The sequence below is a fragment of the Eurosta solidaginis genome, chromosome 1 (genome assembly GCF_040869045.1).
Source record: "Eurosta solidaginis isolate ZX-2024a chromosome 1, ASM4086904v1, whole genome shotgun sequence".
Classification (NCBI taxonomy): domain Eukaryota; kingdom Metazoa; phylum Arthropoda; class Insecta; order Diptera; family Tephritidae; genus Eurosta; species Eurosta solidaginis.
In genome coordinates this window covers 322,931,505-322,955,576 of record NC_090319.1, presented here as the reverse complement: position 1 = coordinate 322,955,576, position 24,072 = coordinate 322,931,505, and the positions used below count along the sequence as shown (strand labels likewise).

Genomic DNA, 24,072 nt, shown 5'->3' with positions numbered 1-24,072 from the left:
ACACGCGGATAGCAAATTTGATACTCCGATAACAAGCCGATATCGTGCCCATAACAAGTTGATAAGACTTCGATAACAAGTCGATAGCTTTTCGATGAAATATCGATAAAACGTCGATAACAAATCGGTAGACTTTTGATAAAATATGATAACTTTTCTGTAAATAATTGCTAGTTTTTCGATAACACGCGGATAATAAATCGATACATATTTGATAACATTTTGATACATTTTTCATACGTTATCAACATTTTCCGATAACAAATCTATAACTTTTCCATAACAAACCGATAACACGTCGACAAAAAATCGATAACTCGCCGATAACCTATGTTATCGATAGCAAATTTATAACAAGTCGACAACTCGTCTATGCCTCACCGATAACGCTCCGGTAACTCGTCGATAAGAAATTGATAACACGCCCGTATCCCGTCAATAACAAACCGTTAACTCATCGATAACAAACCAAATTCATTACACATTTTCTGGTCTAGGTTCCGGCTTCGGTTCTGGTTTCAAATTTGACTTCAAATTTTTCCACCCACCTCTTATTTTATTTTTTCCTTTCCTTTCCTTTCATTCCATTTCCTTTTCTTTCTTTCCTTTCCTTTCTTTTCCTTTCCTCTTCTTTCCTTTCAACACAGAGTGCTCAACTACTAGTCGAATCAATTATTTTGAATATTTTGTAAAGCAAATCGCAAAAATCTATTGTGAATATACGAGACCCAACAAAACAGCTTTCTTTTGCTTACACTTTTATCTAACCAAAGAAATGTGAATCGGTGCTAAGCAGTATGAGGTAGTGGAAAGCGAGGTCAGCCTTTCCTAGGCACCCTACCACCGTTAAGATCAGGAACTTTACTGCCTTTGCCAGTGATAGTAAATATTGAACTTCCTGCTGTGCATGGGCCGTCTTGGGGTTTGTAAAACTTGCAGCTCGCTCCCGGATTAAAATAACAAATAACTATAAATGTAGCTACATATTTGCGAATAAGGAAGGAAAATTTTGGAATATCGGGGATTTTTTAATACCGAAATTCTCGAGATTAGTTCACAGAGCACTTGGGGTAGCTTAATCAATTCTCTTAAAGTAATAAAAATAAGATGTTACTTACATAAGTAAAAAAACTTCCCCACAATTGTTTAACCACTAAAGGCAAGCTATGTATGAATATGTACATTAGACTGGGTCAATTTATTAACCAGTATCGCGCCATCGATTTTTCGATAGGATTTGTGCTCAAGAAAAAAAGTTCCACTACGCATACCCAAAAAAAATAATTTTCGAGCCTGCGAAATTTCATTTCTTTGACTTTTTTCGACTTTGATTTTTAAGGATTTACCTTTAAGTAACCTCTAAAAGGGGATAACCTCTTTTCGATTCTATGGAACATGTCGTTAAACATTTTCAAGGTAACAATCTACTAGATTCAATATTACTTATTCCCACGATTTCAGCTTGAGCCAAAATGGGAAGAAATTGTAAAATGTATCCCGGTGGCTCGAAACAAGAAGGCATGGTCAGTGGCGTAAGTCACTTCAGATTTTCCAGGTTTAAATAGTCGCCATACAAGAAACATCCAGACAGTTATTCTCACAGAACACAAATGTCAGCGTGATCTATTCTTACAATCACGCTGCAATCGAAGCCTTTTAGGGATAGATCATCTTCTTCAGACTGGTCCATGATCGACACAGAGTAGGCCCAGCATAAGTGTAGGACCGTCTGCTGGTTAGACTAATAACGTGCCAGTGTTTCGCGAGACTGCATGGTTAGTGTTTTGAACCCCTTACATCGTTATTGCTGCAACTTCGTTGTCAATCTCATTAACAATGCTTGTCCGATTACTGCATAGGAAAGTGTGTCTCATGCTGAAGGGCACCTAATGTCGAATGCAGACTTTATGAGATTGTAATCAAATCGGTACTTTTCTGTAACCAAAATGATGGTATCCATACATCCAGAAGCTATGATTTATATCGGCGGAGTTCTTGGAAAAACATCCACCTTTTCACCCAACGCCGCGCAGAATATAAAGCAGTTGGACAAGGCGGCTGCGGTCTGATTAGGATTCGATTCTAACGTTCTTACCAAAATTCACTGCCCCAGTTTTCCAAAAACTAGGTGAAAGTACTTTTTATTTATCAGAATTCGGGATCCGACCTATTCGGAATTATTTCTTTGCAAGTCAACGATTCCCTATATAATTATTTATACTGTTTTTATTTGGTTTAACAACGAGCCTTCACGTAGTCCGTGTGAGCCTCCCCTACCCTGAACAGCAACTAGCTGAAAATTGCAACCTAAGCATAAAATGGGTTCCTGGCCACTGTGACATCTCAGGAAACTGCGCCGCGGATGAGCTAGCTAGGTTAAATGCAGATGTTTTGGAACACATCGAAGTTCCCTCCCACATAAACGATTTTTTCAACTGTTCTGCGGAATCAACTTTTCGCACAATAACCCCACGATAGCCCAACCTGTTCTGGAACGCAAGTTTCCTCGGACGTCCCTTGGGAGATCTTTTTGATAATCCTCCAGTTGCGCGTTGTGTTAAATTATGATAAATTTTAGAGAAGTTTGTCGACTGCGGGATTAGAAGTAACTTCTCTAATGTGAATACAATTAAATAAACGCTAATAACAATTGGTTCAGCAGGTTTGCAATGAAACTTACAATAGTACGAGCACACGTGAACACGTGAATATATACAATAAAACATACGTCCATATACCCAACAAAAAATGCCGTAAGCGATTGTGAGCAATGTAAGAAAATACTACGGCAGCGCTGATTGCTCTGCTGATACCAAACCCCTTAGGTAAAAAGATTAAACGAGCTATTTAAGCTCTGTTTAAGCTACAAAAAAATCGGCTTCAAAAAAAGTAACCGGGCCCAAATAAAAAACGTGTTTTACAAAAGTGGCCAGTTACAAGAAAGTAAAAAAATATGCGTTTCTCAAAGAGTAACCTGTTCTAAAAAAGAAAACCTGTTCTAAAAATGGCAGGCTCTACAAAAGAAACCGGTTCTAAAAAAGTAACCGGTTTTATAATAGTAACTAGGATAAGAAAAGAACAGGTACGAGTAAAGTAACCGGTTCTGAAAAAGCAACGGGCTCTAAAAAAGGAAACCTGTTCTAAAAATAGTAGGCCCTAAAAAAGAAACCGGCTCTATAATAACAACTCGGTTCAGAGAATATCAGGTACCAGAAAAGTAACCGGTTCTGAAAAAGTAACGAGTTTTAACACATAACGGGCTCCAAAAAAGTAAAGAGTTTAAAAAACGGGTTCTATAAAAGTAACAAATAGAATAAAATAAGTAACTAGTTCTAAAATAAAACTGGTTCTAAAAAAGTATTTGGTAGTAAAAAAGGAACTGTCTTAAAAAAATAATCGGTTCTAAAAAGTAAGAGGTTGAAAAAAGCAACCGGTTCTGAAAAAGTAATGAGTTTTCAAAAACAACGGCTTCTAAAAAAGAAATCAATTAAAATAAGTAAAATTTTCCAATATATAAAACATCTTAAAAAAGCAACTGGTTCATAAAAGTAACGGGCTCTTAACAAGTAACCGGTTTAAAAAAAGTTGTGAATTAAAAAAAAATAACAGCTTATATAAAAGAAAGTATTTCAAAATAGGGACAAGTTTCAAAAAACGTAACCGGTTCAAAAAGACTGGTTTTGAAAAAGTAAAAGGTATAAAAAAGTAACCGGTTCTAAAAAACTTACCGATTAAAAAAACGGACTGGGAAAAGAAATTTTATTCATTACAATTTGATCAAGCCTTCCATTTTTAACAAAAATATAAAAATTTCTATGAAAGTGCGCATAAGGAGTATTGTAAGGATTATATCACATAACTGATAGACCTAAGCATTTTAAGACCTTATGCCATAAGCCTTCCGTCCTCATTAAATAAGTCTTATATAAAGTTCATATATTTTCCTGGGAATATTTACATTTAATTTATACCATACAAGCATATGAAAAAAGCCAAATTGCGAGCCAATCGCTGCAGGCGTTCTATGCTGCTGCTGACGTTGTCGTTATTACTGCTGCTGCCACTGCAGCTGTTGGTGCTTTGGCTGCTATTGTCATTGTTATTGTTGGGATATAATTTTTTCAATAAATACGCGAGCGTGCAAACTCACAAACTCTTTGCATACTTGGCAGCTGGAAGTGCGACAACACGCTTATTTCCATTTCCATACGAGCATCGGGTCGGTTGTAACGCGCATCTATAGATAATTTGAACGGAATTTCGCTTGAGGTAGGTTCAAACGGCTATTACCAACATTGACGCGTGTATATCGTTAAAACGGTTAATGTGTTCAATTCGAATGATAGCATTTGTGGGAGTTTACAAAAACATGCGCGCGTGCGAACTATAATAGAGACATACGAAAGCATTGATAAAAGGTTGAGTGAAAAATCTTCCTTTCGATGTAAAGTGTCGCGAGCGGTGCGGTGTATGTTGATTTTGTAATTTGTATAAAGTGATAAAATAGTTAGATGCAGTTTAAACGTTAGCGCATAAAATTTGAGACATCTGCCTACTTGGTTGGTAACGTTTCGGATTCGCATACAGTTGAGGCGGAAAGTGTTAGGTCCGCCACAGTTATAAGCGAAGTGTAATTTTAAAGAAAGTGAGCTCGGTGTATTGCAAAACTTGATATGAAGGCTGCTAGAAGGCTCCCAAAGCTGTGTATACAAAGAAAATGCCTTTATATAATTCTATGAAAAACTGTTCATTTTGCATTTCTGAAATTGGAATTGCAAAGGAAAACGCCGCCACGGATAATGCACAATGGCCAGCGTGGGTTTAAAACAAGGACATCTTTTTTCATCATAAAAAAGCAGTGTCAATAAAACAAAAAAGTGCCCCATACATTTGAGCAGGGGCCAAATCATAACATCCGTGATTATTGTTGTTTTCTATAAAAAAAAAAAACTCGACGTCTTCATATCTTACCTTCTGCTCCCATTGGCGGGTTCCGATAAGCAAAGTCCTTAGCTGGAGCCTAATATTTCATTCACATAATATGGCCTAGCCAGCGTAGCCCCTTTGGTTCGCTGGTCTATGTTGATATCTACGTAAAGCTCATACGGCTCATCATTAAATCTTCTTCGGGACTCACCGTCGCTAACGCGCAATGCCTCGTTAAAACTTCGAAGAACTTTTCTTTCGAACACTCCCAGAACCGCCTCGTCAGTTGTTGTCAGTATCCATGCTTCTGCATCATATATCAGTACGGGTACGAAAGTGACTTGTAGAGCATGATTTATGTTTGCCGAGAGAGGGCTTTACTTTTCAATTGTCTATTAAGTCCAAAGTAGCATTTATTGGCAAAAGTGATTCTTCGCTTGGATTTCAATTTGTCTGAATGCTGTTTCCCAAACAAGTGAAATCTTTTACTATTTTGATATTATGGCTGCCAATAGTGGCGCAGATGACTCAAAAATATATCTCAACGTACTTGGTTCCCAGGATATATGGGAATGGTTGGGAATTAAAAAGCGGATGAACTAGCTAAAAAGCTTGCTCCGTAGACGTACAAGTTAGATTGAGCGAAATTGAGAGAAGGCGAGAGGTGCACCTGATGGACCAAGTGGGAAAGTCCTGGGTTCAAGCGCGGGGCTGTAAAGTGTCGAAGATTATGTGTAGATCTTACAACCTTAGACTAGTAAAGTTGCTTCTATCATTAAAAAGAGACATCTGTAGACTCATGACAGGTATTCTTACTGAGCACTGCCTTCTGGCTTCACATGCCTTTAAATTAAGCTTGGTCACTGATAACAGATGTGGGAAGTGATACAGCTGTCAGATCTTGAAGCAGGAAATGACATAGGTCATAAAAATTTCTAGTATTTGCCGAGATGACGGAGTTATTTTATAACATAGGTAAAGGTTTTTGATAGGGTTTTTCAGTTTTGGTCGTTAAACGTCTAGTAACACTACGGACTCATTCAGTCTATTTGAGGTCCTTATAGACCGATCAGTTCAACCTAACCTAACCTAACTGACGTATCACGTACTTTTCTGTTGTATCGTATTCGATCCGTGATCGTTTCTTACGATTCTGCCACAGATCTATGCATATGGGGTTTGAAAAATTATATAATTTTTGATCTTCACACATATTTTTGTCGAGATTGTGTATAAAAACCAAGATCTGTATAAAAACTTCGATATCTGTAATAAAAAGCTCTACGCGGTTTTGACCAAAATTCTGAGAATGCACCAAAAGTTGTGTGTGGATCATATTTTTTAAAGGTTTTTTTATAATGCTTCATTTACACTGTACCAATTGCGCCATTTTGGGTGAAAAGTTCCAAATATGACGCATCTTTTCATACAATTTATATTTCCAAATTGACTCATTTGATCGTATTTGGCCTGCAAATGCAATCCACTCACGCTATCCAAGCACGCCTTTGACTTTTTCTTACTAAGAGAAATATCACAAGAACATAGTGGTTAAAGGATGCATCATAACCTTAATACTGTACCGGAGTTATAAATAGCACTTTCCAGTAATATATTAAAGCAAAACTTACAATTCTACCAGAAACTGTTTTATATTATTGTTCTTTTTTTTATCGAACAATTCTTTAATCAATTACGCCAGTGCTTGTTCTTGCGATGCATTGGTGTCCTAGCTGTCGAGTCTTACTGGGTATATTGGGCGAATTGTGAATGAGGCCAATGTAAATGCTTTCAACTGGATGTATGCATTTGAGGTCATAGTGTAAATGTAGAATAAATAGAAGTAATATTGCTTTTTTTCTCAAACGGTCGAAACAAAAAACAAGCAATATTATACAAGTGAAATATTTTTCATTCTATACATCAGGCCATTTACTCTCCTGTAACGAAAATGGCTACTTCTGCATTTATACATAATGCATCGGAACCATTTGCCCTATCTTTTACATGCTTTCAACTGGCCAATTGAACATGGCGATGTTCCGGGCGCTGCAAATTGTCCCCAGCTACATTTTGTAAAGTAAGGAACTGGTGAAAATCCAGTTAATACCGAACTTGTTCGTTTATTGGTACTTTAGATATGAACCTGATATTTGTATCCTCTATTTGCTGACTTCCCTACAGGGTCCCTTAAAATGTAATTGAAAATTCATTTAATGTTACGTATACGCCCCGTGGTGTTCAAAATATTTAAATAATTTCTCATCAACGTTTCTAGTATGCAGTGTTATAGCTCATTCTGATTGCAGAATAAACAGTGAAAGTTTAGTAGCAACGAATTACCGTTGATTATTGACAACTTTTTTTATACCCAAAATACAACTGCGGTAGTGTTGTGCGACACAAATGTGTTGCTGCATGCCCAGCAGCGCGCTGCATTACCTGTCCAATAAAAAATTTGCTTCATAGAATCATTGATGGGTAGCGAAAACCCCCAACATGCACACAATAAAATGTCAAATAACCAAATTTTTTCAGTAATTCCTGTTGTTTTGTGTTTTGAAAATAGGTTAGGTTGAAATGGGCGATTCACGAGAACCTCACATAAACTGAATGAGTTCATACTGTTAACAAAAGTTTGCGCAACGACCAAGCAGGAAACCCCTATAAAAAACCAAAGCCGCCGTCCTCAAGAAGCTTTCAATGACATTGATCTGGTAGCTACGTCACGCCGAGTAGCTGGAGTTTTATTGTGGCGAGCGCAGGTCACGAGCACAGTACGTACGTTTTCTTCAGGAAAGAGGACATTTTTCTTTCGGGGAAGTGTACCAGCGATTGACCTATTTTGAAAAAGATTTATATTTGGGATGATTATTTTTGCGAAGATGGACCAGAGACAGACCAGATCGATAGGGAAAGAGAGATATGGAGGGGGGAGGAAAAGTAAAAGTGGCTTGGCCGTGGAGAAAGGGGAAAGGAGCGGAATAGAGACAGAGAGATTGATATATAAAGGGAAAGATATACACGAATATGGACAGGACCACGAACGCGGAGAGGGACAGGGAAAGGCAGGGGGAAAGAGAGGTAGTGAGTAAAGAGGGTAAGAAAGACGCAGAGGGAGAGGAAAAGTTACTGGGCATGTGTGGAGAGAAAGGTTGGGAAGAGAGAGAGAAAAAAGGAAAGATACAAAAAGTTAAGGCGAACAGTATGGAAATGGGGGAAAAAGAGGAAGTTGTAGAAATAAAATTAGGAGAGTACTAATCATAGGCTATTACCAAATAAAATTAATTTTTCAACTATATACTGATTTATGAAATTGGTTCTACGGCGGCAGGAGTGCCAAGTAATAGCTAAAAAAAAGGCGAGGGAACCAAATGCTCGTGAAGTTTGGTTCGTAAATATTCAAAAGTATGTCTAGGAAAGTAACAATTTTAATTTAACTAGAGCTCGCTCTGGGGTTAAAATTAAACCACAGCAGATATAAACCACGTACAAATAATTTTAGGTTTTTTTAGAAGGACTTTGTCGGCTTCCTATCGGTATCAACCAATACAGACAAGTTAATGTTTTGCTATTGTTGTATTATCGATAGAGAATTGTTTCGTGGAGTTATCGGTTTGTTATCGGCTTTTTACTAATTTTGTATCGGTTTGTTAAAGGATGAGTTTAAGTTGTGTAATTTTATATTGAAGTTTCGGTACTTGTTTTATAAAAAACTACTGAATCGTCAATAACGCAACGATAACACGCCGATAACAAATTGATAACACTACGATTTTATATTGAAGTTTCGGTACTTGTTTTATAAAAAACTACTGAATCGTCAATAACGCAACGATAACACGCCGATAACAAATTGATAACACTACGATAACAAATCCAAAACTTTTCGATATCAAATCGATAGCTATTTGCTTGAAAATTTATAACTTTTCGACAACAAATCCATAACTTTGTGATAACAAGTCTATACATTTTTGGTAACATGTCGATAACTTCTCAATAAATAGTCGGTAACCTTTTTTATAACATAATAATAAACCCAACGGATAAATACCCTCCAAAGCCCGCCCAACCGACACGAGGGGCACATGCGCATGACATATCGATAAATTTTCGATAAATATTTGGTACACTTCCGATAATAGATCAATAATCTTTTTCGATAACAAATCAATAGCTTTTCGATAATAGCTCGTTAATTTTTATAACAAACCGTCAACTCGTCGATAAGAAATTGATAACATGGCCATAAACCGTCGATAACAAGCCGACAATTCATCGATAACAAATCGTTATCAACGCCTTTTTCTCATACCAACTCTACCACGTACATTACTTCCACCTAACGCTTCAGGGTGGTGAGTACACTTGGGTTTACATTTCGTGTTTCCCCATACAGCATACCAATCTCTCACACTACGACTAGGTGCCTAAGTCTACGTTCCATATTCCACGTATAACATACCACTTCCAAAGACTACGTCTACACCGTTAACTGGGATGTTTACACATAAACAATTTGTGGGTTTGTTGTGCTTGCCAGTATAGGATATTCTTTCCAACCCTCGGCCACTATAAAGTTATTTCTGCTCCCGTCTTTACCACGAACCCTGAACTCGGCCGCATTACATTTACATTTACTTATACCTACAAAGTGGTGCCTATTACTTTCAGCTATTGCTGTATGTACGCGTGTGTGTGTATATCGCTCTACTCGTAATTGCTTGAGAAATTTTAATAACAATGTCGTGATCGTTTTCCTGGCCATAAGTCAAAGGCATTGAATATTGTTGTGATTTGCATGTTGTCGCTATAAAATAATAATAAAAAAAGTACAAAGAAAATGCAGTGCATAAACACTTGAGGTTGAATAAAGAATACTATAAATTATTGAAGAATAAACAAATAGTAAGGTACATCAAAGTGAAAAGTGCGAAGAAATTAAAACTAGCAAATAATAATCAAATCAACAAAAAAAAAAAAAAACAACAAACAAACAATAAAGAAGATGACAAATTCCACCGCATCACTTCCAGCGAGTACAGCGCACTCATTCATCGCATCTGGGCACGCCGCGCAAACAAATCTAACTAACAATAGCGCCCTCTACGCCCTCGTCAATAGTTCTTCTCATCTGCTACTCAATACATCTTACAACTACAAATACCATGAAGATAGCACGCAAAATGCTACAATGCTTCATCACCAACAACAACACTTTTTCGAATTGGGGCCACAACGCGATCCACTTGAGATCGTCATACCCGTCACGATCATATATGTCTTAATCTTCGTAAGTGGCGTTATTGGTAATATCAGCACGTGCATAGTAATCAAAAAGAATCGTTCCATGCATACCGCCACCAATTATTATCTCTTCAGTTTAGCCATTTCCGATTTTCTACTTCTGCTGTCGGGTGTGCCACAAGAAATGTATTTTATTTGGTCCAAATATCCGTATGTTTTTGGTGAATATTTTTGTATTGGACGTGGTGTGCTTGCAGAAACTTCAGCCAATGCCACTGTGCTCACCATTACCGCTTTCACAGTGGAACGTTATATGGCTATATGTCATCCTTTCTTGGGTCAAGCGATGTCCAAGTTGAGTCGTGCCATACGTATTATTATACTCATTTGGTTGGTGTCTGTGCTGACGGCCATTCCACAGGCTGCACAATTTGGCATGATGGTGTTAAATGGTGTTGAGAAATGTGTTGTTGTACGTAATATAATACAACACTCATTTCAGTTATCCACTTTCATTTTCTTTTTTGCTCCAATGTCGATCATTTTGGTCTTGTATTTGTTGATCGGTTTGCGTTTGTATCGTTCGAATTTGATGGGCGGCGGCGCTGTTGAGGCTGTTAATGGTAGGAACAGTGGTAGCGGTAGTGGTGGAGGTGGAGATGGCAGCGTTGGCGGCATAAGTGGTAGCGGTCATTTGGCGTTCGGCAATAGTAGCTTCATACGCGCGAGCACAGCACGCAAAGGCAGCAGTCGCATTAGCATGAAGGGTACTCAGAGTGATGCGATGCTTTGTCGTTATGTGGGTGGTAATCATTTGAGCGCAGTGCGCGGACGCATGAATCAGTATGGAACGCGTCGTGTAATCAAAATGCTAGGTAAGTTGTTAAGTTATTTTTGTGTTATTGTGATAGGGAGCGGAAATAAAAAGGGTTGGCGACCAAAGTATCAAATACTATCGATTTTTGCGCTCCGGACGGTAAATTGTGCCAGGTATTATTATTTATTTTTTTTATTTAGCGAACCGCTGCGTGACAACGATAAAGCTACGAATAAGACATTGAAAATTTTCTTCGAATACGTCTCGAACGAGATATTTACCGCTCGTCCTCATAAAAGATGGACAGCTGAGCGCGCACTGACTGGATGGTTGTATATCGTCGTCCTCTATACAGCTAAAACAGTTGAGGCTGTCCAGTATAATAAGGCGCACTGCATGGACTCCTATTGAGAAGTTCACTGTTTACACCACAATAACCAAGAAGAGATGAGTTTTTGTAAATCATAATAGCTCCGCCGAGCCCTTGAAGTCTACAATTGGCAAGAAAGACCTCGAAACACGACAAAAAAGTGAGTAGCTCAGAGTACGAAAACTTCTAGTGCAACCAGGGCCCAATTAGAAGATAGCTCTAACTCATTCAATTAAGTCGCTAAACAAAGCGCGTTAATCTCTTTGTGGATGCATTTCCTGGGGCAGGTTGGCGTCGCCGACGTGTAGAGAGAATCTTTTAAAAACCAGTTCTTATCGTAGTTGCTAACTTCTGTACCACATAGCCGGATGGGTACGATAACTGACGTCTATAGCTAATTTTCGTTTACCGAGAGAGGAAATTGCAAAGCAAAGTCGAACGTGGCTTTTGATGACAAGTATTATTCTTTTCCTGCATTAGTTCTTCTCCATAGCCGTTATTTCAGCACTGTCTTCAGTTTATTCTTCATTATGAGTGTAAACTCCTATTCTCACCTTATCGAAAATTTATCTCGGTATGGTTCTCGCAATGATCAGAACAGCTACAGCGGAAACCGCTTGAACAGCCAAATAATTCATAACGCCTTTCTGGTTTGGAGCGAGGTGACTTCTGCCCGACACTTCTGGCATTCCATTGCATCCTCCCAGATTTCCACAAGAGACAATATCCGACACAAATTCGAGGGTGTTCTTATAATTGCAAATTTCCTTAAACCATCTATGTTTTCTACTAATCCACAGAGGTTATATATAGTTTGCCGATGGCTCCCTGAAATTATTCCGAGAAGAAGAGCTTGCTGTCTAGTTTTACCGCTATTTGTATCACGTTAATGATAATGGGGACCCGTCTCTTCTTCAAGATGACGATTTTCATTTTAGCCATCCTCGGCTTAAGAGCGACTGCATCATAATCCATTCCTTTACGTTGAGTATAACTTGATTTAGTTTAAGTCTAATCGAGATCAAGCACCGAGCGCTGGGCTACTCCGCGTGTTACTCTACCTTTATTCGAACGTGGGTCAGTTTATTCTTTAGATAATGGTCTTTCAGATTATTCTCTAAGACGTGTCGCATATATTTCGTAGTGTTACCAGAACCATATCAAAAACCAGAGCCTATGTTATAAAACAGCTCCCTCCTCTTGGAAAATACTAGAAGCATTCTAGGACCTATGCCACTTGCTGCTTATATGACAGCTGTATCAATCCTATTAGCTGGAGGATATACTGTCAAAGGCGATATACTTTTGATCTTTGCTAACAAAGCCCTTCAAAATATATGTCTCCCCATGCCACGATTTTTGCAATGAAGTCTTTTTCCTTAGTGAGATATATTCAACATATTACTGAAGAAGATAAAACGAGCCATAGAACCAATCTGGGGGAATCTTTTAAAAACAACAGTGTGCAAAAGCGGGTATAAGCTGCTGTATGCTTTGTTCTCTCTGGTGGCTATAAAGAGACGAAAGGTGTGGGCCTGGTGGGAAGAGAATTTAGTTTGGAAAAGAATCTGGTATGCTTAAGAACTAGCATCTCCAGCGGCTAGACGAATTGTACGGAGCACGATTTGACCATATCGGAGTTTCCCGTTCTCATCTTGCTTTTTTATGGTACTACAATGAAGAAATAGTTAGATATTGATAGTAAGAGGCGAAGTACGTCATGTCATATCAGTGGATCGGGCCTCTATTCTTTATTCTACATACATTACAGTTTACAAGTTAGAAAACGACGCTGACACCGTAAGCAGCTTCAGGAAGTGGCACTCTCCTTTTTACGAACTCTGAGATTCATGAGACCTTGATGGTCTGCTGATAGTTGCTAACAGTTTGTATATAGAGGATAAAAGAGGAGAATACTTCTACTATTTACTTATACTCTCTGACGTCAGTAGCCTTATTTACAATTGCCCTCATCTTTCCTTGGCTAAGGTATAGAGCGAACACAGCACCGAAGTTCCTGAATGTATGACTTCATGCAAAGTTGCGGGACTACAGTCACATCTCACAAACTGTCAAATTTTGTATGTCCTTTTGTTGTGTTATGATGGCGCAATGCCGAAATCGGTTTGGCTTCCAACCAAATTTGCCAAGGGATAACGGCAAATCTTTTCAATTTACAGCAAAATATCTATTTATATTGTACGATGTCGTATGTATTGGAAAAATTACTTATTGACATTAATCTCCATTAACTTGCGCTCATTTTACTAATGCAACCAAATTATAAGTTTGGCGTTGGGATAACCGTGCCCTTTTGGGTAATATGTATTAAACAACAGAGTTTGGCCCATTATGACATATGCTTTTACAATGGTTTAGCGACTATGTTATTATTTAATTGTTTGTCTTATCATTATAATACACGTGTTGCTAATAAAAATTTTGTATACTCAGTTGCGAATACAGAGATGAAAAAGAAGTCTAGTGAGTTAAGTTCGAAAGCATTGAAAAACATTTCGATTGAGTCATGCACGTCCGTTGGTCTGTTAAACGAGTACTTGAGTGAAAAGCGACTATTGAGATTGGTTTTGAAAATGGGTGAAATCGAACGATATCGAAAATTTCAAAAAACTGAAAAGGCAATAATTCATTTCCTTTAGGTGAGCATATTGAGTAGGTCTGGGAGTCGGATCTCATCCCTTTCTTCTACCCCAAAGATGTAAACATTTTTTGTTAAAAATGTTCTATTACTTACTCACTTAATTGGCGCTTAACCGTCTAAACGGTTATGGTCGTCCAACAAGGCGCGCCAGTCGCTCCTTCGCTCCGCCAACCGGCGCCAATTGGTCACACCAAAGGAGTTTAAATCGTTTTCCACCTGGTTCTTCCAACGGAGTGGGGGCCGCCCTCTACCTCTGCTTCCATAGGCGTGTTCCGATAGAAACACTTTCTTGGCCGGAGCATCATCCTTCATTCGCATAACATGGACAGCCGCTGCGTTTTAATTCGCTGGACTATGTTGATGTCTGCGTATAGCTCGTACAGCTCATCACTAAATCTTCTTCGGTACTCGTCATCGCCAACGCGTAGAGGTCCATAAATCTTTCGAAGAACTTTTCTCTCGAACACTCCCAAAGCCGCTTCATCTGCTGTTGTCATGGTCCATGCTTCTGCCCCATATAGCAGAACGGGTACGATAAGTGACTTGTAGAGTATGATTTTCGTTCGCCGAGAGAGGACTTTACTTTTCAATTGCCTACCTAGTCCAAAGTAGCATTTATTGGCAAGATTGATTCTTCGCTGGATTTCAGTGCTGATGTTGTTGCTAGGGTTGATGCTGATTCCCAAATAAACGAAGTCTTTTACTATTTCGAAATTATGGCTGCCAACAGTATGCGCTGACTCTTTGCTGGATGACAGCAGGTACTTCGTTTTGTCCTCATTCACCATCAAACCCATCTTTACCGCTTCTTTTTCCAGTTTGGAGTAAGCAGAACTAACGGCGCAGCTGTTTAGGCCGATGATATCAATGTCATCAGCATATGCCAGTAATTGCACGCTTTTATAAAATATTGTTACAGAGCGGTTAAGTTCTGCAGCTAGTATAATTTTCTCCAGCATCAAATTAAAGAAATCGCACGATAGGGGGTCACCCTGTCTGAAACCTCGTTTAGTTTCGAACGGCTCGGAGAGGTCCTTCCCAATTCTGACTGAGCTGATGGTGTTGCTCAACGTCATTTTGCACAGTCGTATAAGTTTTGCGGGGAAACCAAATTCAGACATAGCGGCATATAGTCACCTCCTTTTCGTGCTGTCGAAGGCGGCTTTAAAGTCGACGAAGAGGTGATGTGTGTCGATTCTCTTTTCACGGGTTTTTTCCAAGATTTGGCGCATTGTGAAAATCTGGTCGATGGTAGATTTACCTGGTCTGAAGCCGCACTGATAAGGTCCAATCAGCCGGTTCACGGTGGGCTTCCATCTTTCGCACAATACACTTGAAAGGACCTTATATGCGATATTAAGAAGGCTGATTCCACGATAGTTGGTGCATTTTGCAGTATCCCCCTTCTTGTGGACTGGGCAAAGAACACTTAGATTCCAATCGTCGGGCATGCACTCGTCCGCCCATATTTTGCTAAGAAGCTGCTGCATTCGCCTTACCAACTCCTCGCTGCCGTACTTGAATAGCTCCGCGGGCAATCCATCAGCGCACACGGCCTTGTTGTTTTTCAATCTGGTTATTGCTATTCTAAAAAAATGTTCTATGGGACAGTATTTAACAATTCATACAACCTTCTGGGGTTGGGACTTGGACTAGCAGTGGGATTGGGAGTAGAACTGGGACTGCAATAGGGACTGGGACTTGGAGTGGGAGAGGGATTGGGATTGGGGTTGGGACTGGGAGTGGGACTGGGACTGGGACTGGGACGGGGACTGGGACTGGGAATGGGACTGGGACTGGGACTGGGACTGGGACTGGGACTGGGACTGGGACTGGGACTGGGACTGGGACTGGGACTGGGACTGGGACTGGGACTGGGACTGGACTGGGACTGGGACTGGGAATGGGACTGGGACTGCTACTCGGACTGGGACTGGGACTGGGATTGGGATTGGGACTTGGATTGGGACTGTGACTGGGACTGGGACTGAGCCTGGTACTGGAAATAAGGATGGAAAAGAATATATAATAGGTAGAAGAAAAACGTGGGAAGGAGAACAGACAAAGTTAAAAGAAGACAGAGGGACAGAGATCGATGGAGCGGCGCAGGGAGAAGAAGTTGGAGATAGAGAGGGGTTGAAAAAGACGGAGAGGGAAAAAGACACGCAGAGATAGCAGTGAATAAAAGTATTAAAAAAGGGGGAGAAAGAAAAGGAGAGTGACCGGTACAATTTTTTTTTTAAGTTATGCTTTCAGCGAAAGTTAGGGCAAAAAAACGTCTGTATACAGCGGAGTATATAATGTTTGGTGTCACCCAAGCCAAATCAAATTTCATATTTTTTTGTTTTTACTCCAATCATTTGGCGTTTGCAAAATATTACGTACAGCAACAATTGTCGTAAGTATGGGTGGTACTTTCGTTTTCCATTTTTGCATGTCCATAGCCAGATTTAAACACAGGAGTAGAAACTAAAGAAGGAAACGAATAAAAAACGTACTCTTTTATGACTAAAATTTTCTGACTGTGATCGAACTAGTCCAAGGAAAGATAAATTTGAATGATCTAACAGTTCAAATCTTTAGAGAGTGCACTTTATGCAGCTTGGGCTCGCCCCCTGTCATGCTGTATTCTAAGCACATTTTACTACGGAATCACTTATGAAGTCTTGCATACGACGTTGTAGTGATTCATTACGGCTGGCTTCGCTGATTTCAATTAATCCCACTAATGCCGGCCTTATAAACCTTCCGACCTCATTCGACATCTCTAACATGCTAAGTACACCTGGTGGTTTTTCCATTTCTTTAAAAATCAGATATTTCAGTGTAAGCTCAATATCGTCTGGAAATGGAACCATAATTTTTTATTGTCAATTTTGAACTAATTGGAGACTAGTGTATTTCTGATTTAAATCTTACCATTGTTATCTGGTGATGCATCTAAATGGAAAACATACTGGTTAATTGTGTAGTAAAATTGACTTTGGGTAACAAATTGGGTTTAGGGTTAATAAAATGTAGTTGAAGGGTGGTTTAATTGCGTACAATATTTGCCAGGGTCTATTAATATTGACATGACAACGATAAACTTTTTTTTATCATAACGATTGCATACTGCGCGTCAATTGGAAATCAATTTGTTCCGAAATATTTGTGTATTGTATGTATACATCGATATGTTGTATATATGTATGCGTACGTAGGCATTGGCGTAGATAACGGAACAAATTAAATTCTGAGATAATGGCTTCCTCAAACGTTTTCTCAGAAAGGAATTTGTGAACCGAGAAGAAGAAGGAAATAAGGAAATAGGAATAGGAAAGATTAAGAGAAAAGAGCGGGAGAATGAGAACCACATATATAAAGAAAGATACAGGGTGGGGATATAAGAAGGAAGAAGAGGAAACGAGGAGCGGGAAAGCAGATAGGAGTAAGAAGAGGATCAAAAAGAGTAAAAGCCTAAGCTTCAGGAAAAGAAAGAGTAAGGGTAAGAGCGAGGGTAAATAAAGGAATGAGAGCAAAAATAAGAGTATAAGTCAGAGTAAGAGTAAGAGTAGTAATAGTAGTGGGAGTATGACTAAGATGAAGAGTAAAAGGAAGAGTAAGACTAAAGTAAGAGTAAAAGTAAGAGTAAGAGTATTAATAGTAGTACATGTAAGAGTAAGCGTAAAATTAAAAGTAAGAATAAGTGTAAGAGTAAGACTAAAGCTAAGAATAATAGGCTAAGGGTAAGTGGAAGGGTAAGAAAAATGGTAAAGGTAATAGCAAGGAAAAGAGTAAGATAGTGATAGTGAGAGTAACAGTAAGACAGTAAGGGTGCCAGTTAGAGTAAGAGCGAAAGAAAATGAATGGAAATGAGAACCTTAGACGGAAAAGGCTGAGTTAGAGTCGCAGTAAGGGTGAAGAGTAAAGGTTAGAATAAGTAAGAGTAAAACGAAGATTAAGAGTAAAGTTAACAGTGAGAATAAGACTGAGGGCAAGAGTAAGATGGAGAGTAGAGTAAGAGTAAGATTAAGAGTGAGAACAGGAGTAAAAGTAATAATCTGAATAAGTGCAAGTGTAAAGGGTAAGGAAGGTGAAGAGGAAAGAGGAAGATGGAGGGTTAGTAAGAGTATAAGTAAAAGATAAATAGAAAGAGGAAGAAAATGCACGACAGGATTAGGTTGAACTAGAGGGGAGATAAAAACATCTTTTTAATACATAAAAATATATGGAGCATTTATATGTTGAAGTGTGGAGGGAAGAGCTAGGTTAGAGTTATAACAACAATAAGAGTGCGATTAATAGTAAGTGAAGAGTCGAACTAAGAGGAAAAGGAATAGCTCGAGGAAGATTCATAGAGGGGATGAGTAACAGGAAACGTAAGAAAAAGGAGAAGAAGTTAAATGAGCTGTATAGGGAGTGTTAAATAACATTACAGTTTTGGCTATTTCAAAATTGTTTAACTCCAGATGCACTACAGCCAACCGGGCCGGGTGCGATAGAAAGAACTATGGAATTTAAAGCCCTTCTATTCAGTTAAAGTTTGGCCGCACCCATTCATCGACATACATACGTTATGCAGACAGTAATATGCGTAATTGCTTTTACGGTGAGGTGTGCCACAGTTCGCAGCAAGATACGGACATTTATAAGAAATTTTTTTGTTGTATCTTATTTTGTGTTTGCACGCTTACGAGGGCTGTCCCATGCAAAAACATTCTCAGCTAGATATTTCGAAGTTGGTATAAAATGTGTAAGCTGATCAAAATTCAGATAGAATTAAAAGCAGTACACAAGTAATCATCATCACCTGTGAGTGTAATATTGACACGTTATATACACACAATAAGACTGTCTTGTCACATATATTTTGGGTGCAACCCTCGTATATGCAATTAATTAAAATATTTTGGAAGATAATTTTTGCTAAAGAAGCCATATTAGATTATTTAGTTCCAGATATTATATTTCCGCCAGGAAATTTGTTGGTACAGTCACATGTAACCTTCAAAATGTCACGTTACGCACACCGCACATCATTTCATTACATATCATCATACGGAACGAGCCTCTTGTTGGAAGTAGCTATGTATGCCGTCATTATGCACGCAGGCATGTTTTGGTAGCCATGAGTGTAACTAACAGTGTTACCGTTAGCTTGTGAAAAAATCTGACTACTTTTAAGCAGAAATACTGTTAAAAGCAAGAAATATAAAATCCCCTAGAGAACTTATCTGTCAAATAGAATAGATTACAGAAGATTGTAAGTTCTCTCACATTAGGTCGAAGCCCTGTTTTATTTCGACTCGCTCGAAGAGCAGTGTAAACTGTATGCGATATTAAGCACGTTTATTCCGCTGTGATTGAAGTGATTTACGTGATCCTCTTTTTTTTGAGGTATCAAATACGATGTGTGGGCAGCGTGCCCCGGCCACCTACCGGAAGGGTTCACGCCCCGGATAAAGAACACAAAAAAGTTAGAAACAAGATTTTTCAATTAGAATAAATTTTGTTTAAGGAGGTTCTTCCCATGGCAGTAAATTGGCCAACACTCTGGGTGTATTTCTGCCATGAAAAAGCTTCTCAGTGAAAATCCTTACAAATGCCGTTCGTACTCGGAGTAAAACATATTGGACCGAACGGACCGAATTTGTAGAAAAAATTAAAAAAGTAGTAAAACGTAAATTGGAAGAAGGAGAAGCTCAAATTCTTGTATTTTTTTTTGTAAGTTTTATCATAAACTGAAATTTTGAACGTCATACTATATTCTCCATATTGGTAGATGCTCTTTACAAACTCTTCGCCTGCGTGCTTAAAAAGCTTGACCAGTAACCTGCCATTTTCTGTGGCTGTGGTTTTTCGGTTATCGGAGCTCAACTCTTTCGCTAATAAGCAGCTACGGAAAGTGTTCTTGCCATATTTTGAAAAAACTCTGTATGTCAGTTAACAGGTCTCCATTACTATGGTTGCTCTGGCTTTGAAACTTTACGATATCCGCCCGGTTTTCTTTGCCTTGTTTTGTAGTGGGTGCGAAGGCTCCTTTGGTGAAGAAGGAGGAGAGGAGAAATCAAAAGTTCTCTTTCACGTGAACTTCCTTTCTGTCACAGCGAGAACAAAGAAACGTACGTATCTTGAGTGTACCAGGTATCTAACGGTGCGAGCCAATATTGGCTATGGTGCCGTGTCTGCTGTCCATCACGGCGTTATCAATTTGCTTTTAGCGTGGATGACAGTCAATAAGCTTGGAGTGTCTTCGTATAATGAAACCTGGTATGGGAGTACTTTAAGCTTTACAATTTTACATCATAGAGGCTTAATTTGGCCTCTGTAGGACCCCTTGATGCGGCACTTGGCGAGACGCGCCTGACTGTCAGAGCATGGCAGCATAATCTCATCCCCAGCACAACGCGAGCACTATGACTACGCGTTCAGCTTTCCTTCCTTGGCCACTGTCGTAATATAATAAAGAACAGGCGAAAATTGCTGCAGAAAACAAAACCGAATACCTCACCAGAAAACTGCACTATGAAACCCATTGATCATCTGAAATTCCTAGTATTGTTAAGTGTTTTTTACGCTATTAAATTGTTAATTGTTGCTATTTACAAAGTCAGTTGTAGGCGCACAATTCGATTATGTCCACTTAATTGTTACGCGGCTAATGATTATATTTACATAAATACTCGTATTTTTAGCGTTGTTTGATCAACAAGAAAACAATAATTTATTTGCTTTAATTACTGTAACTACATACTGCTCAATTAGCATATGTATTAGCCAGTGATTCTTAACCGGTGGCCTGCGTGCCATGTTTTGAGATTGCGTTGAAAAGAAAGAGTAGTAAAAACGGGACTTAACGATTTTTTTTTTCATTAAAATGTGGGAAAATCTATTCATACAATACCCCTAGTCCCTTCTTTCACAAGAAATAGACATGTCAGGTCAATCAATTAAATGTGGACACATGATCGTTATCAGGAGATACACATATTTATCCACTAAAACTTTTTCTGTGTGAAATGCATTGACGGACTTCGATCAAAATTCAAAGGGGAATGAAATTGTATCGTATACTCTTGCACCTTTTTGGGACTACTTCGGAATTACTTTGTGAACATTTCAGGATGACTTCAGGAACACTTCGGGACTATTTTAAGGATCAATTCGGAAGAGCTTCTGAATCATTAGGAGACTATTTTGAAACCATGCAAGGACTGTTATAGGCACATTACGGAACAATTTTCAGAGTCCAACAACAGTCCTAAAAGTACACCTAAAATAAACCCGAAGTGATCTTACAACAGTCTTTTATTGATTTCGAAATACTCTCGAAATAATACAGAAAATCTTCTAAAATTATGCCCAGAATATTTCTGAAGTCATCCTGAAGTTGTGCCGAAGTGGTTCCGAATGGTTCTAAATTTGTTTCGAAGCGACCCTAAAATTGTTCTAAATTGGCCCCGAAGTAGTCACAAAGTGGTTGAAGAATATGATACAATTCCATCCCTCCCATTACTGAATAACATGATGTCTCCGCCATCAATTGAATAATCTGGTATGTCTTCTTTTGGAAAAGGAATAAGTTGTTTAACAGCAAGACGTGATGATGGTCGGATGCGTTTGTGAACATTCCGATCATCCCAGGAGTGCGGGTTCAAATCTCACTCCCGGTAGAAAGGGCTTTGAGGAGTTTTACAAGGTATAATCGAAACAGCTGTCGCCTTGTCCGTCCTGATATCGAGTTGTTTAAATTTTTTTTTAACACTTCAAACAAAAATTAAATAACCGCATGCAAAAAATGAGGGAATGCATTTAAAGAGAAAATGGGAAATCCGTGCTTTACAATTACAGCCAACTTTTAGTTGGATAGTTGTTGCTGCTCCTACTCAATATAATAGTCCTTGTTTTGTTGTATGGATCGATGTGTCCTCATTTGAATGGAAAAAAATGATAAGACCCGTTTTTACCGACCCTTTTTCTATGCACTTTTAAAATAAGTCCAGTTTTACTGCCGATCGTTCATATGCTTTTCAGCCTCACTTTATCGAATTTGATTGGAAGAGAAACCCGTTTTTGACAGTGTGCCATCCTCAGTACCCTTTATTGTTCGGAAAGGTAAATATACTGACAGGGAAGATGGCACAACGTCGAAATTGGCTTGAAGCCTTTCTCCCACCTTGTGAGGATAACTCCCTTGCAACGAAAATGGAAGGCAGTCATGCAAAGCATCTGTTTCGCACTACGAGTTAAATGGTTTCCTTCAAAATTGTGCTAATCGGACGCAGAGCGGGACTGTTGGAAGCCGCACTTGTACCAACCGCGCTGAAGTCTGAGTTTTATGAATTTAAATTTAAAACTCAAAGGTAGTGACTATTTGAGAGCCACCTAGGACTAAATCAGTTGAGAACGCCTTCAAAAAGTCTGCAAAGGGGGACAGTTGGAATTTCGTAGGACATCAAAATAAAAGTACTGCGAAGGGACGGAATTGGAACTAGTACAGGCTTTTAATGAAATAGTTCTGCGTTAGTTTGGAACTAATGGGATTTGCTGCAGGGTAATTTCTTGGAAAGCTTTGGCAAGTTGCCAAGCATGAGCTACACCTTTCATTTGACCCAATAATCCTTCATACCTTTAAGCATTTCAGTACCATACAAGGTGGCAGCACGGTGACATACATACAAACATTTATAAAAATTCCATATATTTTGTTTTTGTAAAAAGATGGACTAATGTCAAAATCGTACTCCGGCGGATGCTGATTTGTCAAGTTAAATTAAAAAAGTATGAATCAGCTGATTTCGGGCGGTCACCGGTTCCTGTCTCCGCCAGTTAAAGAACCGCTGATTTTCAAATATAGTTTTTGCAAATGTATTCAATGTTTTATTATCATTTGAATATACAAACATTTTTTTTTTTATTTACAGTCGCGGTTGTCATATGCTTCTTCTTGTGTTGGGCGCCATTTCACGCACAGCGATTATTTGCAATTTATGGCGTAAATATTATGGGCAGCAGCAGTGAAAGCAGTGCTGGAAATGGTCAACATGTCATGATATTTACCGTTATGACTTATGTGTCAGGGGTGCTCTATTACCTGTCAACATGCATTAATCCGTTACTTTACAATCTTATGAGTAATAAGTTTCGTCAGGCTTTCAAGGTAATCATAAAAATTTAAACTCAATACGATGTTTGTATGCATCATAAACTAAGTTTGTACCATGGCTCAACTGTATGGTTGGCTCATCTCTACAGCAAAAACTTAACTTTGTTCAGATTGTCAAAACCTGCATTCTGGTGTTAGACGAATCGGAAGGAATGAAGCCATAAAACTTAGCAGTTTTTGTGTGTTGTAAAAAAATGTTGGAAATGTGTTGTTTGCCATCTCCTTTTGACAATACCTACTGCAGTGAAATGAAAAAAAATAAAATCAGCTGATGAGATGAGCCAACCATAGAGTTTAGCCATATTTAATTTGCATCCTCTTTGTCATTTTCAATTTTCCCTTTTTAATTGCAGTCGATTTTGTTTCGGAAAAAGTCCAATGGTTTTATTAATTATCGACGTTCGCAACAATCGCAAAATTTACGTCGCACACTCACTTCCAGTACTCAGCGCGAATCAAGTGATTCGGAATCCAAATCAAAGCATTCAATGTTGCAGGTAAAGTCTAATAATGTGTAAATGAATTCAAAGTCTGATTGATAGAGCATTCATTTTCTCAAAGTCTAAGCGCAAAGACTGCTTTCTCGCTTTGATTTGAAGTGTTTGAGTTATACATTCACTTGAGTTGCTTTCCATTTTTGCATGTTCCTTTAAATCCCCCCTTATAAAAGGATCGTCACGCACCATACTCGTTTATTCGTCGAATTCAAAATAGCGTTTGACAGCGAGGTCAGCGTACACACTCAGATTTAATCAAATTAGATCATAATAGCTTTATTGCCGACGAAAGCCACTCAAACTCCTTCCTCGAAGGGTACTCCATACTGTACATGGAGGTTGGTAAATGACGTGATATCATCCGTCTCAGATGTTGGACCAGTTAGTATAACATTTAGTTGC

The 24,072-nt window shown here is 38.7% G+C and overlaps 1 protein-coding gene across 3 annotated transcripts in view; it reads left to right on the top strand.

The window, feature by feature from the left end:
- Window positions 1–4,185: 4,185 nt before the first annotated feature.
- Window positions 4,186–24,072, top strand: part of PK1-R (Pyrokinin 1 receptor) — a 34,507-nt gene continuing 14,620 nt past the window's right edge. For all 3 annotated transcript variants that reach the window (XR_010949026.1, XR_010949024.1, XM_067761901.1), the window contains exons 1-4: window positions 4,186–4,559; window positions 9,604–11,051; window positions 22,932–23,167; window positions 23,527–23,670. Coding sequence is in view for 1 of the 3 variants with exons in the window: in XM_067761901.1 (XP_067618002.1) it covers window positions 9,938–11,051; window positions 22,932–23,167; window positions 23,527–23,670 (1,494 nt within the window). In the remaining 2 variants the exon portion in view is untranslated. The remainder of the gene's footprint in view (window positions 4,560–9,603; window positions 11,052–22,931; window positions 23,168–23,526; window positions 23,671–24,072) is intronic.